Source organism: Oryctolagus cuniculus, chromosome 11, assembly GCF_051225735.1.
Source record: "Oryctolagus cuniculus isolate XC-2025 breed Fujian yellow rabbit chromosome 11, ASM5122573v1, whole genome shotgun sequence".
In the NCBI taxonomy this organism is placed as follows: Eukaryota; Metazoa; Chordata; class Mammalia; order Lagomorpha; family Leporidae; genus Oryctolagus; species Oryctolagus cuniculus.
This window is the reverse complement of record NC_142877.1, coordinates 9,461,943-9,481,032: the sequence shown is the minus strand read 5'-3', so window position 1 is coordinate 9,481,032 and position 19,090 is coordinate 9,461,943. Positions and strand designations below refer to the sequence as shown.

The 19,090-nt window shown below is 55.8% G+C and overlaps 1 protein-coding gene across 5 annotated transcripts; it reads right to left on the bottom strand.

Annotated features, from left to right (window-relative positions):
• Window positions 1–348: 348 nt before the first annotated feature.
• SALL4 (spalt like transcription factor 4) lies at window positions 349–18,747 on the bottom strand. 5 transcript variants are annotated; one of them, XM_051832643.3, is made up of 4 exons: window positions 18,400–18,744; window positions 5,754–8,039; window positions 4,427–4,707; window positions 349–2,095 (listed from the first exon to the last, which is right to left on the bottom strand). In XM_051832643.3, exons 1-4 carry the CDS (start codon window positions 18,515–18,517, stop codon window positions 1,676–1,678), a joined length of 3,105 nt encoding a protein of 1,034 aa, XP_051688603.3. In that variant the 5' UTR covers window positions 18,518–18,744; the 3' UTR covers window positions 349–1,675. The 5 variants fall into 5 exon arrangements, with proteins under 5 accessions (XP_051688603.3, XP_051688604.1, XP_089163146.1 ...); XM_051832644.3 differs by having other exon boundaries at window positions 7,035–8,039; window positions 18,400–18,741; XM_089307020.1 differs by lacking the exon at window positions 18,400–18,744 and adding an exon at window positions 15,355–15,442.
• Between the last annotated feature and the right edge of the window lie 343 nt (window positions 18,748–19,090).

The window sequence follows — 19,090 nt, the reverse complement described above, 5'->3', positions numbered from 1 at the left end:
ACAACTCCTGTGAGGTTAGACTGGGGGAAGACGTGGGGAGTCCAGGGACCCGTCAGACAAGCAAATCCTCCCTGGAGATCATACTGACCGAACGTTCACGCTTAGAAGTCCCAGAAAAACTTACAGTACACGTCAGGTGGGAAAAAAAAAAACATTCAAATTTTATTTTCCAACAAACAGACAAGCATCAGCAGGTACAACTCCAGGGGTGTCTCTGTAGATCTTACATTCACAAGGCGTCATTAGCTCAACAGTGAGCGCCACTGGCGTGTTCTCTGTAACATCCGCTTCACAGTGTAAACAGCAATCGTCATTGTGTTCACTTACAATTCCAGAAGGAAAGGCACAACTTGGCAAAACGTTTGGATCCTAAAGTCAGGTGCAATAACTAAGAGGAACTCTGGGTAACAGTCCTGATCCACGTGTCCAAGAGGGTCTCCTCCCCCAGGATGAGAGGGTCTTCCTCTTTGCTTGCTAAACCAACGGAGCAACGTCTCAACACCAGCTCCGTGTCACTACGTGGACAAGAGGGGGGTTAAAAAAAAGGAATCACGAAAGTCCAGCTGCTCCCACCAACGTCAACCGTTCGGCTTAAAGACAGGACCTGGGAATACTTCAGTGGTCATAAAATAGGAAAATAGAGACTATGGCTACAAAAATAAAACATAAATGAGGTAGATAAATTAAAGCTTTTACACCCAGGACTCGCCTGTTCCAACTTCGTAGCCTTCATGCAATACTCAGAGGGAAAAAAAAAAATCTTCATAATTACTTGGCATAAGTCGCATCAAGGAAAACAAAACAAAACAAAAATCAGTATGTGAGCCCGTGATAGGAAACATTTCCTTCTCTGAGTTTAAGAATGAAACCCCAGGGACTTCTCAACCGACCCGGCACCAGGGAACTGCATGGAGTCGGTGGAGACCGCCCACTCAGGCACCCACCCCTTCTGGGGTGTGGGAGGACTGAGACACCTGGGCAGCGTTGGCATTACAAGGGAACTCCTGGGGCTCCACGGGAACTGTATTTAAATAAGCAGCAACACACACGTTGACTCCCTAAGGCCCAACATCTGTCCATTTAAGGACATCCTACATAAGGTTCTAAGGCTGAAGGAATTTTGGAATTCTACAACCTTAGTTTCTTTGTTCATTTGTTTTAAGTTACATTCAAAAAGCAAACCAAAAGATGGGGGTATACAGTGGGAGGGTCTGGAAACAGATGACAGACCTTGTCCATCTGCCCACCTGCCCACCTACAGTTGCCCCGCCCCCACACCAGGCGGCACAGTTCTCTTCACTGTGGTTGAGTAAGCTCCAACCTGAAACAGGTCAGTCTTTGGAAATAGTCGTTCTAGGTTGTACAAAAGGTTCTAGGTTGTACAAAAGGTTCTACATGTGGCGCAAGTAACAGAGCTACTTTGCAAGACCCGCTTCTTTCCAAAATTAAAAAACAATTCTAGTCTATTTGTTTTGGTATGATTTTTTGTTTTTGGACTTTTTCACTTTTTGCAAAGCAGCATGGCATCGCTGTTGATTGTAGGACTGCCTGAGGTTGCGGTCACAACCGTAAACATCATTTGCATGTCAGTAAGCAAAAAAGAAAACAGGGGAGGAGATGGAACAAATGCTAGGATTGCCCTGTCTGTACTTCCTCCAGGCCCGGTCCCCTGAGCTTAGCTGACTGCGATCTTCTTCTCTTCCAGGAAATGAGGGAACTGGTGTTTGGCTACGCCGTCGGCGGCCCCGGGCTTCTCCGCGTCGGCACTGATACCCGACTGGGAGCCATCGAGCTTGGAGACGGTGGCATTACTCACGACGGAGCTGGCCCCCAGGGAGACGGGCAGGGTGGGAAGGCCGCCGCTCTGGATCACGGAGATCTCGTTGGTCTTCACAGCCATGCCACCGTTGAGCATGCTGGTGTACTGGGTCCACATGACAGGGTCCACGTTCACCGACGGGGCCAGGATTTCCTTGGGAAACATTTCCGAGACTCTCTTCCCGTCGGTACCTAGCAGCGCCATGGTGTTCTCAATGGCCAGCTTCCTCCCACGGCGCGCCGAGTTATTGTTCGCCCCGTGCGTCATGTAGTGCACCTGCAGGAACAGGACATACAGGCTCTCAGCAAAACAGAGATGCTGCCGCCGCTGCCGCCGGCCGCAGTCCACGTACGGATTCTACCCAAACCGGGTGCTGGCAACGTGGTCCTTCTCACCACGCATGCAACTACAGTCTGCATTATGAATTTCAGTAACATGCTAAACATGTAGAGAGCATGCCCACCTTTGAGAGCAGGCACCGTGGGACAGCCCCAGAGGCTGCACAGGAAGCAGACACCACTTAACCTGGGGCAGCAGGCACAGCAAGGCCGCTCCTCGTTGAGACTCAACTCACCTCAGGCTCTTTCGCGTGCTGCTTTCCCCAGCCGCCTCCCTGCCTGGCTTCATTAAAGCTTAAATACTGGGGGCCAGCATTGTGGTCCAATGGGTTGGTTCAGCCACTGCCTGTGACCCTGCCATCCCATGAGCCTACGGCGCAGGTTCGAGTCCCTGTTGCTCCACTTCTGATCCAGCTCCCTGCTATTGAGCCTGGGAAAGCAGCGGAAGGTAGCTCAAGAGAGCTCGGGCCCTGCCATCTGGGTGGGAGTTCCAGGCTCCTGGCTCAGCCCCGGCTGTCGTGGCCATCTGGGGAGTAAACCAGCAGGTGGGAGATCTTTCTGTCAACGCTGCCTTTCTCAAAACATTAATAGATTTTTAAAACATACAAGAAAAAAAAGTTTCAAAACTCATAATATGCTAGGTGCCAGGCTTCTCGGGCATTTTATCTTGATTGACAGCCTTACAGGTTGGCAGCTGCCACTCATCTGATTGGACAGACGTAGGCAGTAGCCTGAAAAAGCCGTTAGCAACTACAGAGTAAGAGGCTCCAGGTAACAAGCACTTGGTCGTGTTCCAGGCACGCGCCATCACTTCCTGAATACAACTCATCAATTTTCAAACAACCCTGGACCCGTCAATGCCATTAACCGTGTGGCTGGGAAAGCCAAGGATGCTCACCGAACCACCTGCCCAGAGTCCCCCGGGTCCAGCATCAGGCGCTCCCGGGCCCGGGAGTCAATGAAGCTCTAGAAATGAGCATTAGAGACCAAGCTACTTCACGGTCCTCCTCTGATGCTTTTGCCAATTAGGGTTAAAAAACTTTAAAGGACATGGCTTTTGTCATGTGTATATATTAGCTTTTAAGGTGATATAATCTTATAGGTCCAGGCTAAAATGAAGCTTCTATCTTTATCCCAACTGTAAAGAACTCTGCTAGTCTACCATTGGCAAGCTGAAAACATTCAGAGCAATGTGCCTTGCTCAAGGTTACAGAAGCAAACTGGAGGCAGGGCCAGGACACAAACCCAAGTCCCTACTTCCCATCCTGTGTTCCCGGATGGGTATGGGTGGGAGACTAATGAAATCCGCCTACCCTAACAATAATGGCAACACAGAGACCCCTTCTGGAAGGACCCAGCAGCTGTTTAAGCACAGCTGTTACCTAGAGTCTTTAACTCCAGGGGTTATTGTACCACACACGTTTATTTCAATGTAGCAGGCTGGGCAAAAAAAAAAAAAAGAAAACAGAGCTCAGCTCCAACACAAACACCAGTCCACAGACGGTTGGTGGTACCACGACGCCTGGTCGCACTGTGCTTCATTCTCCATCATCTACAGGCCTTCAACACTGGACAGGAACTACCCTTACTGGACTCACAAAGAGACAAGAGCTGACAGCAAACCACGTCCTGCTTCCAGACTGAGTCGCTCGGAAAATGCACCCTTACTCTCTAAGTTGGCATTGATTTACATTTACTTTTTTGAAAGGCAGAGATCTCCATCCACTGGTTCACTCCCCAGATGCCTGCAACAGGTGGGCCTGGGCCAGGCTGAAGCCAGAAGCTCAGAACTCAATTCAAGTCTCCCACGTCAGGGGCAGGGACCCAAGCCATCACCTGCTGCCTCCCAGGGTGCACTACCACAGGACGCAGCCAGGTCTCGAGCCCAGGCACTCCGATATGGGGGACAGGTGTCCCAGCCACTGCACTAAACGCTGCCCTGCTGCTCAATAAATATTTATTGACTGATAAAAACAAGTATGTGCTTTAAGAACAGGAGCAAGAGTTCTAACCAGGTCTGCCCCAAAACTGTGCATTATTTTATGTGCCACTGAGATTAGAAACAAACCATCACCGATTACAGATCCGATGCTTTCTCCTCCCACACACTGTTAATAAGCAACACAACCCGAGACGTCCTAATGTGACAAAGCGCACGTTTCCAAAGCCAGCTCAGCGGTCAGACTAGACATCCGGCTGATGTAACCTGAAGAATTCATCCAGTACCGAAAACCTCAGCCCCACCACGGCTCGGGCGAGGGGAACCCACCTTCAGGTTGCCCTTGGTGGTGAACGCACGGCCGCAGATGTTGCACACAAAAGGCTTCTCGCCGGTGTGAGTCCGCTCGTGGATCTGCAGAGCGCTGGCGGACGAGAAATTCTTCCCACACCGTGTGCAGCCGTGCTGCTTGGCCTGGCGGCGCGGCTGGGCCACCAGCAAAGGCGTCGTGCCTGGGGACAGGGTTGAGGGACCCACAAACGGGCCAGGAACTTCAACCTTGACATAGGTGGGCTGGGTTCGGATGAACGTTGATGGGAGACTGCTCCGACCTGGTTGCGTGGAAGGGGAGAAAACCCAAACCTTTATCATCCAACACTCCTTCGCTCCTGCGACCAAAACCACACACTGCCCGCTACTTTTGAGAACCTGGAGGTGGCTCTGAGGCCCTGAAAAACAGCTGCCTCTGAACTGTGGATCTGCACGAAGATGGAGGCACTGGGAAAACTGGCTGTTTTAGGGTTTGCATAAAGGTGTGGGCACCAAGGAAACACGATGCAATTCTCGTGTCTGTGTGAGGGTGCCTTTAGAGGACGCCCACACGCCAGCTTTCTGGGATTCTGTGAAGCAGCTGCGACCCTACCCTGCCAGGAGCGGCGTCTGCAGGTGCCACCCTTGCCGTGTGCACTTACTATGTGCTTCTCTCCACAGGGGATTCATCGTGAATATGGGGGGGGCCTCGGAACCCAGGAGCGAGCAGCTCATCTCAGTGGCCAAAGAGCAGTGCCCACCCCTCAAACATACTCCTATTGTGGGGCCCGCACGGTGACGCAGCAGGTTAAGCTGCCACGTGGGATGCCGGCATCCCAGCCAGGAGCACCGCGTGGAGTCCAGCTACTGTGCTTTGGATCCAGCTTCCCAATAATGTGGCTGGGAAAGCAGCAGCAATGGCCCAAGTATTTGGGCTTTGCCACCCATGTGGGAGACCCAGAGGGAGCTCCCGGCTTCAGCCTGGCCTAGCCCCAGCTGTTGGGCCATTTGGGGGAGCGAACCAGTGGATGGAAGATCTGTCTCCCTCCCTCCATCCGTCCCTCTCTGTTGCTCTGCCTTTCAAATGAGTAAACCAAAAACCTGTATTGGAATTTAGTTAGGATTACCCACGTGCACCTGTGGGGCTCAAAGACCAAAAGCCTGCTGAGCCCCCTGCATTAACCACCATAAGCAAGTTCATCATCAGGATAGAGGCAGCTACTCCTCCCCTCCACCCGAGTACAGACAAGCTAGTTGCCCTAGAGGGGCTCCTTCAGCCCGTCCTCTCCGTGTGCCAAGTTCACCCTACGTTCCTTTCGGACATAAGCGAAATCCAAAGCTCTATCACCTTCCATCTCGGAGCTCTCAGCTCTGCTCCCGGCATCGGGAGACCTGGACTTGACGCTCTCGGCTTGGCTATTGGCCGGGGAGGGCGCCTGGAAGGAGGCGGACTCCGCGGCGTCGGGGCTTCGGCTCTGATACTCCGGGTCTTCTATCAGCGAGGACGAGTCGTTGGTCAGGCCGTCGCTCTCCACCGAGCCGTTCTCTCGGCTGCTCTGCCGCTGCAGGCCGAGAGGGGCGGCCCCCGCCTTCCCCGCGGCGTCCAGGGAGGCCCGCACGGGGAAGCCCAGCGTGGGGGAGGCCGAGTGCACGCCGGGAAGGGGTGCGGGGACCTTGGAGGAGCCACTGGGCACATCTTGGAGGCTGACTTCGTCCAGGTCGACGCCCTCACTGTCGTCGTGGCAGGCGGCGCCCGGCGCGGGCTCGGGGCCCGTGAAGTCACAGGGGCCCTCGGGCAGCGGCGTGTTGGGGATCTGGCCGCCCATGTGCATGCGGATGTGCTGTTGCAACAGGACGGCGTTGGTGAACTTCTTCTGGCAGATGGGGCACGAGTGCTGCGTCTTGACGGCGGGGTTCGTCCGGTGCACCCCGAGGTGCGTCTTCAGGTTGCCCTTGGTGGAGAAGGCCCGGCCGCACACCTTACACTGGAAGGGCCTCTCCCCGGTGTGGGTGCGGTAATGCATTTTGAGGGAGCTCTGGCAGCTCAGCACTCGGTGGCAGATGAGACATTCGTTGGGGTCGGTGGTGGCCTTGTCGATGTTCTCCACCAGCTGCTGCAACTTCAGGGTCTCCGACCCTGGCTCGGGGACCGCACTCCCTTGGAAGCCACCAACCCTGGGGGAGATGTGGTTGGGCCCCACCCCGGCTAGCGCGAGGCCACCCTCGCTTTCTGGGGAAGGCCCAGGCGGCTGCAGGTCGCTGGGCAGCAGGGCCCCCAGGAGGTCCTTGGGGTTAGTCCCCGACGAGAGGTTCTGAGGTAGCCCTACGGAGGGGGCGCCTGTCGCGAGGACGGGCTTGCTATCTACCGAGAGACTCGCTCCGTCTACTGGGACGGGGACCGAGAGCGCAAAGGGGACGCCAGAGCCTGCCGCCACTTTGTCCTGGAACTCGGCAAACAGCTGGGGGTTGGCCTTCACCTGGGGGTGTCGGTGAAAGTGCACTTTGAGGTTGCCCTTGGTGGTGAAGCGATGACCACAGACAGAGCACACGAAGGGTCTCTCTCCGGTATGGGAGCGGAGGTGGATCTGCAAGGAGCTATCAGTCCCAAAAACCTTGCTACAGTACTTACACTTGTGCTTGCAGAGGCCGGTCTCATCTTTGGTTTTGACGTCCACCGCGGACACGCTGGGGGGCTTGCCCTTGCCCTTCTTGGACGGGTCTAGCGCCACGGTGGAGAAGGGGCCCTGGAAGAGCGCAGGGCCCGGGGTCTGAGGTAGCAAAGCGCTCGGGAGGCGAGACATGACACTGGGCAGCACCCGGGCCCCGTCCGGCTTCAGGGCGAAGGGCGTGAGCCCCGAGGACAGGGAGCCGGCGGCCGACGGGATGCTGGCGTGAGGTAGCTTGCCTTGCTTCAAAGCCTCCAGAGACAGACCCTGGCTGCCGGCTTTCTGGCTGAGCAAAGCCACGGCCGCCGACACCTGCTGGGACACGTGGCCGCCTAAGGTCTTCAGGGCGTCGGCCCCGGCCACGCCCGAGTGCAGGGCGTGCGAGGCCCACATGTTCACCTGGATGCGGATCTGCTCGGTGAGCTGGATCTGCTGGAGCTGCTGCTGCTGCAGGCACAGGATCTGCTCCAGCACCCACGGGATGCTGTTGGCGCCGGGCACCGGGGCCGGCGGCGCATCCGCGCTCCGCTGGTTCACCGCCACCTTGGTGCCGCGGAGCGCCTGCAGAGTCACGTTAGTGCTGGCCACTTTGCCTTTGGGTACATAGCTTATGTCCTGTGGTGGCGGGGGCAGGGTGGTCTCCGCCTTCAAGTGGACAACAGACTCCGCGCCCAGCTTCTCCTTGGTGTCCCCCGAGCTGCCGCCGCTCTCCCTGTGACTGTCCCTGCCGCCGGGACTGAGGACCGCTCCGGAGAAGTCTTCTGAAGGCACTGGCCCCTCGCTGTCGCTCATGATGAGGACAGGTGGATTTTTAGTGCAATTTTTCTTATGCTCCAAGAACTCAGAGAGGCTGAAGAACTCGGCACAGCACTTCTCACAGATGTGCGTCTCCTCCCGGCGCGGCCGCTTTCCAGGCACTCTGTCCCCGGGCGCGTCATCGCCAGTCCCTGGCTGGTTCATTGCAGCACCTGCAACAAGAGAAAGAGCTCAGAATCCCGCCCACCAGGAGATCTGGGACAGCTTCCGGGGAGAACCCACCCACTCACAAGGCAACACGTCTCCATTATCTACCCGCAAACAAGCGGAAGAGGACGCAGGGGGAACAGTCACCCAAGACTCTAAACGAACTAACCCTTAGGTTGTAGGTGGAATTCTCAACGTGCTCTGAACTAACACAAGGCCAAGTCCTAACCCTTGACGGACAGCACTTTAAGTGGGGCCCCCAAATTCAATGCCTAGAGTACTCGCAAGAGATAGGGAAGCAGGGCCGGTGCTGTGGCACAGCCACCTGTGGTGCCAGCATCCCACATGGGCGCAGGTTCAAGTCCCTGCAGCTCCACTCCACTGCTGCGGCCTGGAAAAGCAGTGGAAGACGGCCCAAGTCTTTGGGCCCTTGCACCCACATGGGAGACCTGGAAGGAGGCTCCTGGCTCCTGCCTGGCCCAGCTCTGGCCCTTGCAGCCATTTGGAAGTGAACAAGCAGATGGAAACCCCCACCCCCCACCCCGTAACTCTTTCAAATAAATAAAATAAAATCTTTTAAAAAAAATTTTACAAAGGGGGAGGGGAGAAGACACATGATGAAGACAGAGACGGGGGTCACAGGGCTGGAAACTGAGGGCTGCTGGGAGCCAACAGAAGGCGCCAGGGTCAATTCTCCCCGAGAGCCTCCAGAAAGAGCCAGCTGGCTTCTGGGACAATGAGAATGAACTTGCGCCGTTACCGACCATCCAGGTAGCGGCAGCTACATCAGCCCTACACACACACAGTGCACAGGACGTATTAGGCAATGCGCATCCAAGGTGCCAGAAACAAGGCTGGCTGTTCCAAAGGCAAAGACAGCGCCAGAAACATCTCTGCCCATGGGAAAGCACTGGGGGGAAGGATGGCCGTAGGAAAAGACTGCGCTAACCTTCCCGATTATGAAAACCCACGGCACTGTCTCAACAGTTAGGACATGGATGGGAAAATAAGTCGTTCCATCCAGAGAGAAGCCAGGGATAGGACTCACGGATCCCAGGAGCCCTCTGTGTCTTGATTCCACCTCTCTGAAATGAGACAAGGCTGGTCCCCAACTTCTGACTTTGACTTTATGATGGTGCGACAGCAACACGCAGTCAGTGCTCACTGTGGGTGGCATCTGGAATTCTGATCTTTTCCCAAGCTGACGATGTGTCTGCTGGGACTCCAGGACTGCCCGACACGAGGGAGGGACAGCACCAGCACTCTGTGTGCCTGTAGGACGCCCGAGGGGGAGGCGCGCTCTCTCGGCAGAAGGAGTGCCTTACACAAAACTCAGTCCTGCTCTGAGCCAAGTTCCTTTCTGAAATTTGGCCGGTGGATTTCTTCTGTAGCTGGGCCCGGTTCATTGTGTTAACTCCTGGCCTGGACCGTGCCTGAGGCCTGGGTCTCAGGAATAGGAGCCCGCAGGACAGGCTCACTAAGCTGCTTCGCCGCTCCCCACCCCTGCTGCCCCGCTCCGTACACTTGCCTACTAAGAGAAGGCCGTGCAGGGTAAGGCACCACCTACAACAGTGGCTGTGCTGCTTCTGACCCAGCTCCCTGCTAATGTACCTGGGAAGGCAGAAGATGATCCAAGTCCTTGAACCCCATGCACCCATGTGGGTAACCTAGAGGAGTTCCAGACACCTGGCTTCAGCCTGGCCCAGCCTTGGCCACTACAGTCATTTGAGGAGTGAATGAGAAGAATGAAGATCTCTGTCTCTCTCTTCCCAATAAATTAAAAAAAAAAAAAAAAAAAAAGGGCACTGGAGCTAAGGGTATCCTGAACAAAGGCCTAGACAGACCCCTATGCCTGTGAAATCTAAACCCCACAGGTATTTTCATGAGTACACAACAACCCATCAAGAAGGGTATTATTATGTTTTCTTTCTGACTCTCAAATAAATAAAAATTTTTCAAGTACATTTTGGTCTAGCTCACTATAAGCAAACTCAGGCAGAATTCCTGCCACAGAAGCCAGAAAAATGTAAACAGGTAGCAGAGGAGCATGCACAAAACAACCAGGCCAGCGTTGTGGCTTAGTGGTGAAGCCCCACTGTCCACAGCACTGGCATCCCATGTGCGCACTGGTTCGAGTCCCAGCCATTCCACTTCCAATCCAGCTCCCTGCTAATGCACCTGGGAAAGCACTGGAAGATGGCCCCAGTACTTGGGCCCCTCCACCTACATGAGAAACCCAGGAGAAGCTCCTGGCTCCTGGCTTCAGCCTGGCCCAGCCCCAGCCATTGCAGCCATTTGGGGAGTGAACCAGCAAATGGAAGACCCCTCTCTGTAACTCTGCTTTCAAATAAAAAATTATAAATCTAAAACGATAACAAGAAAATGACCACTTTTAGTTACAATTCAACCTGTGCTTGAAATGCAAAAACACACGGGGCAAAGAAAGGCTTCCGGTGAAACCGCCGGCCGCCTCTCAAGCTGGTGACCGCACCTGTCCCCTCTGCTAACTTGTAAAGATCGCGGGGTTGACTGAAGGGGCTGCCAACAGTTTGCAGGAGGGGCTGGTCTTGAAAAAGCCTTAATAAGCTGACTTCATCGTGGCTCATTCAGGCTGAGCATGACCAGGAAGCCTCAGGTATGTGGGGATGGGGTGAGCCAGGGGAAGACAGATCCGGACTGCCAGGGTTACAGGTTTGACTTAGGGAGCGTAGGCACCACCCCACACCCCTCAAGGCAGAGAACACACAACCCTCACTTCCTGCTGTGTGCATGCAGGGGTGGGGTCCCGGGGTGGAGAGAGGAGCCAAACATCCTCCTCCAGTCCAGCCCCACGCAGCTCACTCCATCAGCCCCACTCACCAGAGGAAAGCTGAGCCCGAGCTCAGGCAGCTTGCTCAAGGAAACACAGCAGTGGAGAACTTGAGTGCTTACCCGCCAGGAGGCCTGGGAGCCAGACTGCCCCCCACGGGACACCTGCATGAAGCACCCGGTTCCTGGCTTCAGCCTGGCCCAGTGAGGACATCCGGGGAGTGAACAAGCAGATGGAAGGTCTCTGGAACTATGACTTTAAAAATAAACAAACATCTTCAAGAAAAAAAAAAGGGGGGGGGGCACGCTGTGGCCTAGTAGGTTAAGCTACCGCCCATAATGCCAGCACACAGGCACCGGTTTTTGTTTTAGTTTTTGTTTTGACAGGCAGAGGGGACAGTGAGAGAGACAGAGAGAAAGGTCTTCCTTTACTGTTGATTCACCCTCCAATGGCTGCTGCGGCCAGCGCATCGTGCTGATCCAAAGCCAGGAGCCAGGTGCTTCTCCTGGTCTCCCATGTGGGTGCAGGGCTCAAGCACGTGGGCCATCCTCCTCTGCACTCCTGGGCCACAGCAGAGAGCTGGCCTGGAACCGGGACAGAATCCGGCACTCTGACCAGGACTAGAACCTGGTGTGCCGGCGCTGCAGAAGGAGGATTAGCCTAGTGAGCCGCGGCGCCGGCCAACACAGGCACTGGTTTGAATCCTGGCTGCTCTACTTCTGATCCAGCTGATGCACCTGAGAAAGCAGAAGATGGACCAAGTGTTTGGGCCCCTGCACCCACATGGGAGACCCAGAAGAAGCTCCTGGCTTCAGCTTAGCCCAGCCCCACTGTTGTGGCCATATGGGGAGTTAACCAGCAGATGGAAGACCTTTCTCTCTGTGTAACTCTAAAAAAAAATAAAAGGCTGGGGCTGGGGGTCTGGCAGAGAAGGTAGAAAGTCTTGAGATGATCGCACCCCGTATCAGAGTGCCTGGGTGCAAGTCCTGGCTTCACCCCAATTCCAGCTTCCTGCTAACGTGTGCCCTGGGAAGCAGGGGGCGAGGGCCTGAGTCGCTGGGAGCCAGCCACCCTCTGGCCTGGTCCAGCCCCAGCTGTCGGGAGTATCCGGGAAGTGACCCAGCAGATGGGAAACCAATCCCTAGCCCTTCTCTGCCCTTCATATAAATGAAAACTAATAAAAATGTTCAAAAGTCCATGGAAATGGAATTAAAAGTTTATTTCAAAAACACCCGCACACCCACCCCAGGACTGCAGCCCCCAGGGCCTCTATCTGACCCCTTCATGTTTCCATTTTTATCATGTTTCCCTACTTATCGTGTTTCCTGTAGGGATTGCAACTATCTTTCCTCTCAGACACCCTAACCGCAGTGGGAAGCCAGAGGGATCCGGCTGCTTCCCAGGACAGACTAGAACACTCTTTGCTATCTTGTTTCTGGGACTTCCAGAGATTGCTTTAGGTGTTAGGATGTGATACACTTCGCTACTTCCAGGATGAGCTCAGAGGAGGCAGGCAGAAGGTAGGTAAGAAGTCCTTTCTCAAGGCTCCAATACCTCTCCTACAGGCCTGTCTCAAGAATCAAGCTGAAAGTGTGCATTAATTCCTAGAACCCTAGGATCTATCCCTCTGGGAGTCCCCGGCTCCCAGGCAGTACCAATGCGGGCCATCTCCCCAGTGTCGAAATGCAAGGCCTGCAGGGCTGTTTAAGGAGCTGGTTCTCTCTGAAAAGCAGTTTTGGCAATTATGTGTCAAGACATTTTTGGAAAGTTGCTCTCCAGAATATAAAGGATTGGTGAGCACCAATGGATACAACCCGAGGGAGGGAGCACCCAGGGCGCAACACCTTCATTCTCCCCTCTGACTCAGCATTTCCTTTGTTCGGAATTCACTTCCTGAAATGCGAGGCTATTTCTTGCTGCATTTCTCATAGGGCACAACACAGATGGATACACCCTGGTCCATCCTCAGTCTGGTTACATAAATCTGGGTGGCTAGAAGAGGAATACTTTGTAACCAACAAAACTGAAGCAGAAATTGGAGGCTGCTCCAGGCTACAAGTGCCCAAGGTTTCCTTCAGGAGAGATGCAAAGAACAGGATGTATAGATGACGTGCGTGCCCCCTGCATTTCAGTAGAAATACAGACATGGAAAATGCACGCGAAGTGCAGAGAAGTGTTGCCTCCACTTCCTGGAGAAGGGACCTACAAGAAGGGGTGGAAACAAGCTAACTCCACACCATCTGCTCCTCGGCTTCTGCACTCCCCATCACCCGCCCCGCCCCCCAAACACAACACACAGCCGCTTCCTCCGACAAGAAACAACTTTTTTAAGAATTCATTTACTTGAGAAGCAGAGAGGGAGGGAGCTAGGAACTCAATCCAGGTCTCCCATGTGGCAGCAGGAGCTACCTGAACCAGAAATAGCACCCAGGGAATCTCAACCGCACGGATGAACCACTAGGCTAAACCCGCACCCTTGATTTGCCCCTTTGTCTCAGCTGTGCCACTTGCCTTCACTTATTTATCTCCACAGCAAGCATCCTGTTCCCATTTTGCAGATGGGGAAATTGAGGCTTCGAAATAAAACCAAGCCACTCAAGGTGATACACTGCTAGCTAGAAATTCCTGAATACCATTTGAAATGGACAGTAAAGCAGTTTATTATTAGTAAAGCAGATCTATAGCAGTTTCTGAAACTTTTTCATTCTACTTCTCTAAGGTGTTTAACACTATTTTTTTTTTTTGGCCAGGCAGAGTTAGAGACAAAGGTCTTCCTTCCATTGGTTCACTCCCCTAAAGGCGGCTACAGCAGGCGCTGCGCCAATCCAAAGCGGGGAGCCGGGTACTTCCTCCCGGTCTCCCATGTGGGTGCAGGGACCCAAGCACTTGGGCCATCCTCCACTGCCTTCCTGGGCCACAGCACAGAGCTGGACGGGAAGAGGAGCAACTGGAACTAGAACCGGGGGTGCCGGTGCCGCAGGCGGAGGATTAGCCAAGTGAGCCACCGGCGCCGGCCATTTAACACTGTTTTCCTCATTCTCCTGACTCATTAACAACAGCATCTCAAGGGCACCAGTTGGAGTCCTGGCCACTCCACTTCTGATCCAGCTCCCAGCTGGGAAGGCAGAAGGTGACCGAGCGCTTGGGCTCTGCCACCTACACTGGAGACCTGCATGTACTCCAGGTTCCTGGTTTGGGCCTGGCCCAGACTCCACCCGTACAGTCATTTGGGGAGTGAACAAATGGATGGAAGATCTCTCTCTCAATAACTTTCCCTTTCAAATAAATCTTTAAAAAAAAAAAGGGAAGGCATTCTTAAGAGTTCAAGAAACTAGGTAAAAAAAATCTACTTTCACTCAGCTGAAGTAAAATGTACTATTTGTTTCAATTACGAAGGTAAGAACACAGCACGGGGGTGCAAGCCTAACCTGTGCCTATCAACAGAAAGCAGGCGTCCTCCAGGGTGTCCCGCTGTCACAACTGCTGGAGGCTGCTGGATTTTATTATTTAACAAAGCAGCACATGGTTTCTGATAACTGTATTTACATGCAATTTATTTCCTTAGCAGTCTACGTATTTTACATCTTTACACGCATTACGCGGAGATGGGATCTACGGCACAAAAAAGGTTAAGCTCCCCTGGGCTCAGGACCCAGCAGCGCCCGAGTGATTTACTGCCTGAATACCAGCTTGCCTTCGCTGTATACACAAGCGAGCCTCTTCTGTCGCCTAAGTGATACCAGCAACATCCCACTTGAGTCTTAAAACAGAAGCAGCTCTGTTTGCTGGTGCAGTAAAAAGGGACTTCTGCATCCAGACCACCACGGCCAAACGCCGGAGCCATGTTTGCCGAGGAGCCAAGGGGCCTCTGTTATGAACAATTGCGGCTGTGCTTAAGTTAACCCAAAAGGAAAAAAACAAAGTTCAGAGGGATCCGCGCGGCAACGAGTTCTCCACCCTGCCACCCTGCCCCCACCCCGAATTTTAGGAATGTTATCTCCCAGCATCTAGTTATCCAATAAGGAGGAAGAATGCAGTAAACCCAGCAGGGGTCTTAGATGTAATCACTGCCAAGTGGTAGAAAATACTCGTCTATTGTATAGAAGAAAGTTAATCTAGCAGAGGCTAATCAAAATCTGTAGATACTAAAATGCTTTCAAAAAATAAGACCTGTATGTCTTGATAAAAGCTTTCCAAAGCTTATCTTTTTTCATTCCTATATGAGAAGCATGACAATGAGCAGATTAGCTAAGGCACACAAAACCTCCTACCCTCCCCCCACCCCCAGGAAAACTGCTTACCAAAAAACAAAAGGAAATGAAGCCCCCATCCCTAAGTATGGAGCCGGGGGAGGGAGCGCTTCAGTAGGCACGGAGGGCAGTGCGGAGACGCAGGAAGCAGAAGCGGGCTCGGTTCGCAAACTCTGAGGAAGGAGAGAACCAGAGCTCCCAGCTGCTAAGGCGTGCGACCTCCCTGGCTAAAGGCTACAGGGACATCGCGTCTTGTCTTACCCACAGCAAATTTGCAAACTCCATAAGGGGAGGGACTTGGTCGTCAGCTTCTCTACAGCCGCTCAAAACAGCTTCACCAGACCTGAAACGCACCTGGTGATGAGTATATCTGTATTGTCTTCAAACAATAAAAATGCAACAGCTCAAGGCTAACGGGAAAGGAAAGTTCCCGAACGGCTCCCCCCATCACGGCCCTTCCAGAGCGGCGAGGCTCAGAAGCCGATCGCGATCGCCGACAGACAAGGTTTTATTTCCCATCTGCTTCCCCACGACCTCTTCACCTCACACTCGGTAAGTCGCATCCCAAAACACGAGAACAGTGGAGGGAAGCCCTCTCACGGCCGGCTGCCAGAAGGAAACCCCATCCCTGCACCAGTGCCACGAAGCCCACAACAGGCACAGCCTTCAAGTTCAGGGCAGGGGGACAATCGACCAGGAGCTGCCGTGCATTCTAGAGTGAGTGAGCAGAAAGTGCACTTTGGCTGTGAGAAGGACGCGCCCGGCACACAGCAGGCTACTACATATACTCTGGAACTATCTTACCTGGCGCTCAACACCATGTTGACACAACAGGTAAGTAACACAGAAAACAGTGTTCAACACGGCTCATCACTAACCACACTCCCGACGCACCACGAGGGACAGAGCCGTGTCTTATCTTCAGTGCACAGAACACAAGAGCTCAGGAAAACCAGGCAGGGTCTCAAGGTTACTCAGCTGAAAGTCGTAGAACCAGATTGGAATGCAGATCTCAAAATATCTATCTTCCAAAGGATCAACACACTTCTCATTTCCAAAGCAGCAACTACCTTTCACCTCCTACCAGGCGTCCCCGAGCCCCCCACCCAGGAGGAAGCTAACAGCACAAACAATCATTTAGGGGTGCAGCCGAGGTATGCTGCTGCCTTCTTTCGAGGGGGAGTGCATTTTATAATTCACGTTATTTTTAATGAGCGCAAGGGGTTCTGGGCAAGTAGTAGCTCCTATCCCTTTTGGAAGGCAACTCCAGGAGAGCCGGTTAATGCCGGAATCCTGACGGCCAGAGTTAGGTCATTTTAGAAGTTATTTGAAACTTGGGACTCTTAACCGTCGATGGTTGTAATCCAGTTTAGCACAAAGGGCATTTGAAACTCTTTTGAGAAAATGCTAATTTTCTTGTGTGTAGGGTTAGCCCCCCTCCCGACCACCTGCAGATTTTTTGATCTGCTAATTGATCGCCAGACTTCATTTTCTTAGCTCAAAAACTGCTTCTCGACCGCTCAGCAAAAAAGACCGGCCCCATCTTCAATCTTAAAAAAAATAGGGAGGTGGGGGGCTGTGCTGTACATTCAGGCCGGCCCACGGCAAACGCCCAAAATCCGACCCGAACGTGCAACGACTCTGCGTGGAAGAGCTACCTTCGCTCCCGCCGCAGCAACTGCGGGCAGGCCGAACGCTCTCCAGGACCGGGAATTCTTTCCAAGAATTCCAGACGCTCGGCCCCGCAGAGCCGGCGCACCTCGCGGGGACCCCTCCCCGGCGCGGCGCCGCACTCCCCAGGTGAGAGCCGGTACCTGCGCAGACCCGCCTCCCGGCCGCGCCTGCAGGGGGCGCCCGCGCGCAGCCCGGCCGCGCGCTCGGCTCCAGCGCTGCGCTCGCCTCCCAGGTCGCGGTGGGAGCGCACGCCAGCGCCCCGGACCCGGGACCCCAGACCCCAGCCCGCGGCCCGGGTCCACGCCGGCTCCCCGCTGCTCTCTCCCCACGAACCCTCCCGCAGCAAGCGCTCCCCAACAGCGCCAAACACTCCCCGGAGCCTCACCGGTGCGCGCCCACCCAAAATGAGGGGGGAAGGAGGTCAGGGCAGGACCAGAGGAGGGGTCAGAGCCAGGAGCTCGCCCCTCCTCTCCGGAGGAAGCAGGCGGGCCCAGGGTTAACCCTTTTGTTCCAGGTGGGCCAGGCGACGAAGCCGCTCCGCGCTCCCCCCCAGCCCCCAACCGAGGCACAAAGAGAGCGCGTCCAGGCTGCGGGGACCTGGGCAGTGCGCGTCCCCGCGCGCCAGACGCCCCCCAACGCGCAGCTGGCCCCGAAGGAAACGGGGACCTCGCTGAGCCATCGCGCCTTCGGGGACTCCACCGCACTCCCCCGGCCACAAAGAGGGCAGCGGCCGAAAGGTCGCGCGCGTCTCCTCCGGGACCCCCAGGCCCCGCGCGTGCCTCCCCGGAGGCCGCGAGATTCGAAAACGGGCGGCGAGCTAGGAGCAAGGCCCCCTCCCCCACGCGCACGCCGAAAAAGTTCTCAGGCGACAATTTGGCGGGACCGGGGCGAGGCGCTGGGCGGCGGACTCGCTCCGCAGCCGCCTCGAAGAAGGGGGCGCGCGCGCGCCAGGCCGGGCCGGGGTCCCGAACCCCCCGAAGCCCGGGAGCCGCCGGCCGCGGAAGCGCGGGCCGAGCCAGCCCCCTCCCCTCTCCCCTCCCGAGCGCCCCAGAGAAGCCCGTGCCGAGCGCGAGGCGGGTGCGCCCCGGCCCCCGGGGGCTCCCACCCCCCGGGGCTGGCCGCGGTTATTTTTAGGAAGTCGGAAATCAAAGATGGCTGGAGGTCAGGCCCCGAAAGGTTAGGGCGATCGGCAGGCGGCGTAGCCCGGGGAGACAGCCGGCCCCTGCGCGGCGCGGGTGGCCCCGCACCCGGGCTCCCGGGGAGGGGAGAGGTCGCGCCCCCTCCCCCACCCGGCCCCCTCCTCCGGGGGGCCCTCCAGGGGTGCGCCCCTCCTCCAGCCCCTGAAAAAGGCCCCGAGGGGTGGGGGGAGAGTGGGGACCTCTGGGTCTTTCTTTGAGAAGCGGCGCCGGGGAGGAGGCTGGGGGGGGGGGGAAGCAACGGTTTGGGGGGGTGAAGCCGCGAGCGCAGGGGTCCCCCTGGCCCGGCGGGCTCGGCGCGGGAGGAGGAGCGGGTGTAGGACCCGCGGGGCGCGAGGCAGCAAGGCCGCCCCTCTGCCCCGGCCCCAGACCCCGCGCGGACGCCGCCGGCGCCCGGAGCCCGCGCCCTCGAGGGTCGCGCCCCGGCCGCACTCACCCGGCTCCCCCGCCGTCGGCGCCGCTGGGGCCGCGTCTGCGAGCTCGGCGGCCGGCCGCTCGCCCTGGTCCTCCTCCGAGTTGATGTGCTGGGGCTTCGCCTGCTTGCGCCTGGACATGGTGCGGGCATCGGGGCGCCGGGACAGCCGCGCGTCCTCGCCCTCTCCGCCGCGGATCCCTGGAGTTGGGAAATTTACCCCCCTGCGGCCGGAACGCGCATGTCCCAGTAATTATTATTATCAATAATGCATTGCGATTTATCATGAGCCCTGACAGCTGATTGGCCTGGGTCCAAGACCTCAGAGATCATTTAAATAAGCCCTCATTGATCAGGGAGGGGCGAGGCATGCTGGGCTTTGTAGTCCGGCCCTCCCTGCGACAAAGCCGCGTTCATCGGGGGAGCGCGGCTAATTAGCATCCGGGCTCAGATTGGCCGGGGCGAGGGCGAAACCCGAGGGGGACCGGCGCTGGCCGCGGCCCTCGGCTGGGCCCTCGGGGGCTGCGGGTGCGCGCGCGCGCGCGCAGGAGTTTGGGGACGCGTGTGTTTAGGAGGGAGCTCCGAAAATCACCTTTCTAAGCTTGGGAGGAGGCAGTTTTCTTCGCAGGGGGGTATTTTGGCTCGATTTTCACACCTACCGAAAAAAAAACACCCACCTCCAAAAAAAAGCCCAAAATCCCGAGTTGTGACCCCT

Bases quoted from the DNA above. Each gene is read 5' to 3' on its own strand.
- SALL4 (XM_051832643.3), bottom strand. From the start codon at position 18,517: ATGTCCAGGCGCAAGCAGGCGAAGCCCCAGCACATCAACTCGGAGGAG. The intron at 4,708-5,753 runs GTGATAGAGCTT...CCACGCAACCAG, and splicing joins TGAGAGCTCCGAGATGGAAG to GTCGGAGCAGTCTCCCATCA. The intron at 2,096-4,426 runs GTGGGTTCCCCT...CTGTTCCTGCAG, and splicing joins CCACCAAGGGCAACCTGAAG to GTGCACTACATGACGCACGG.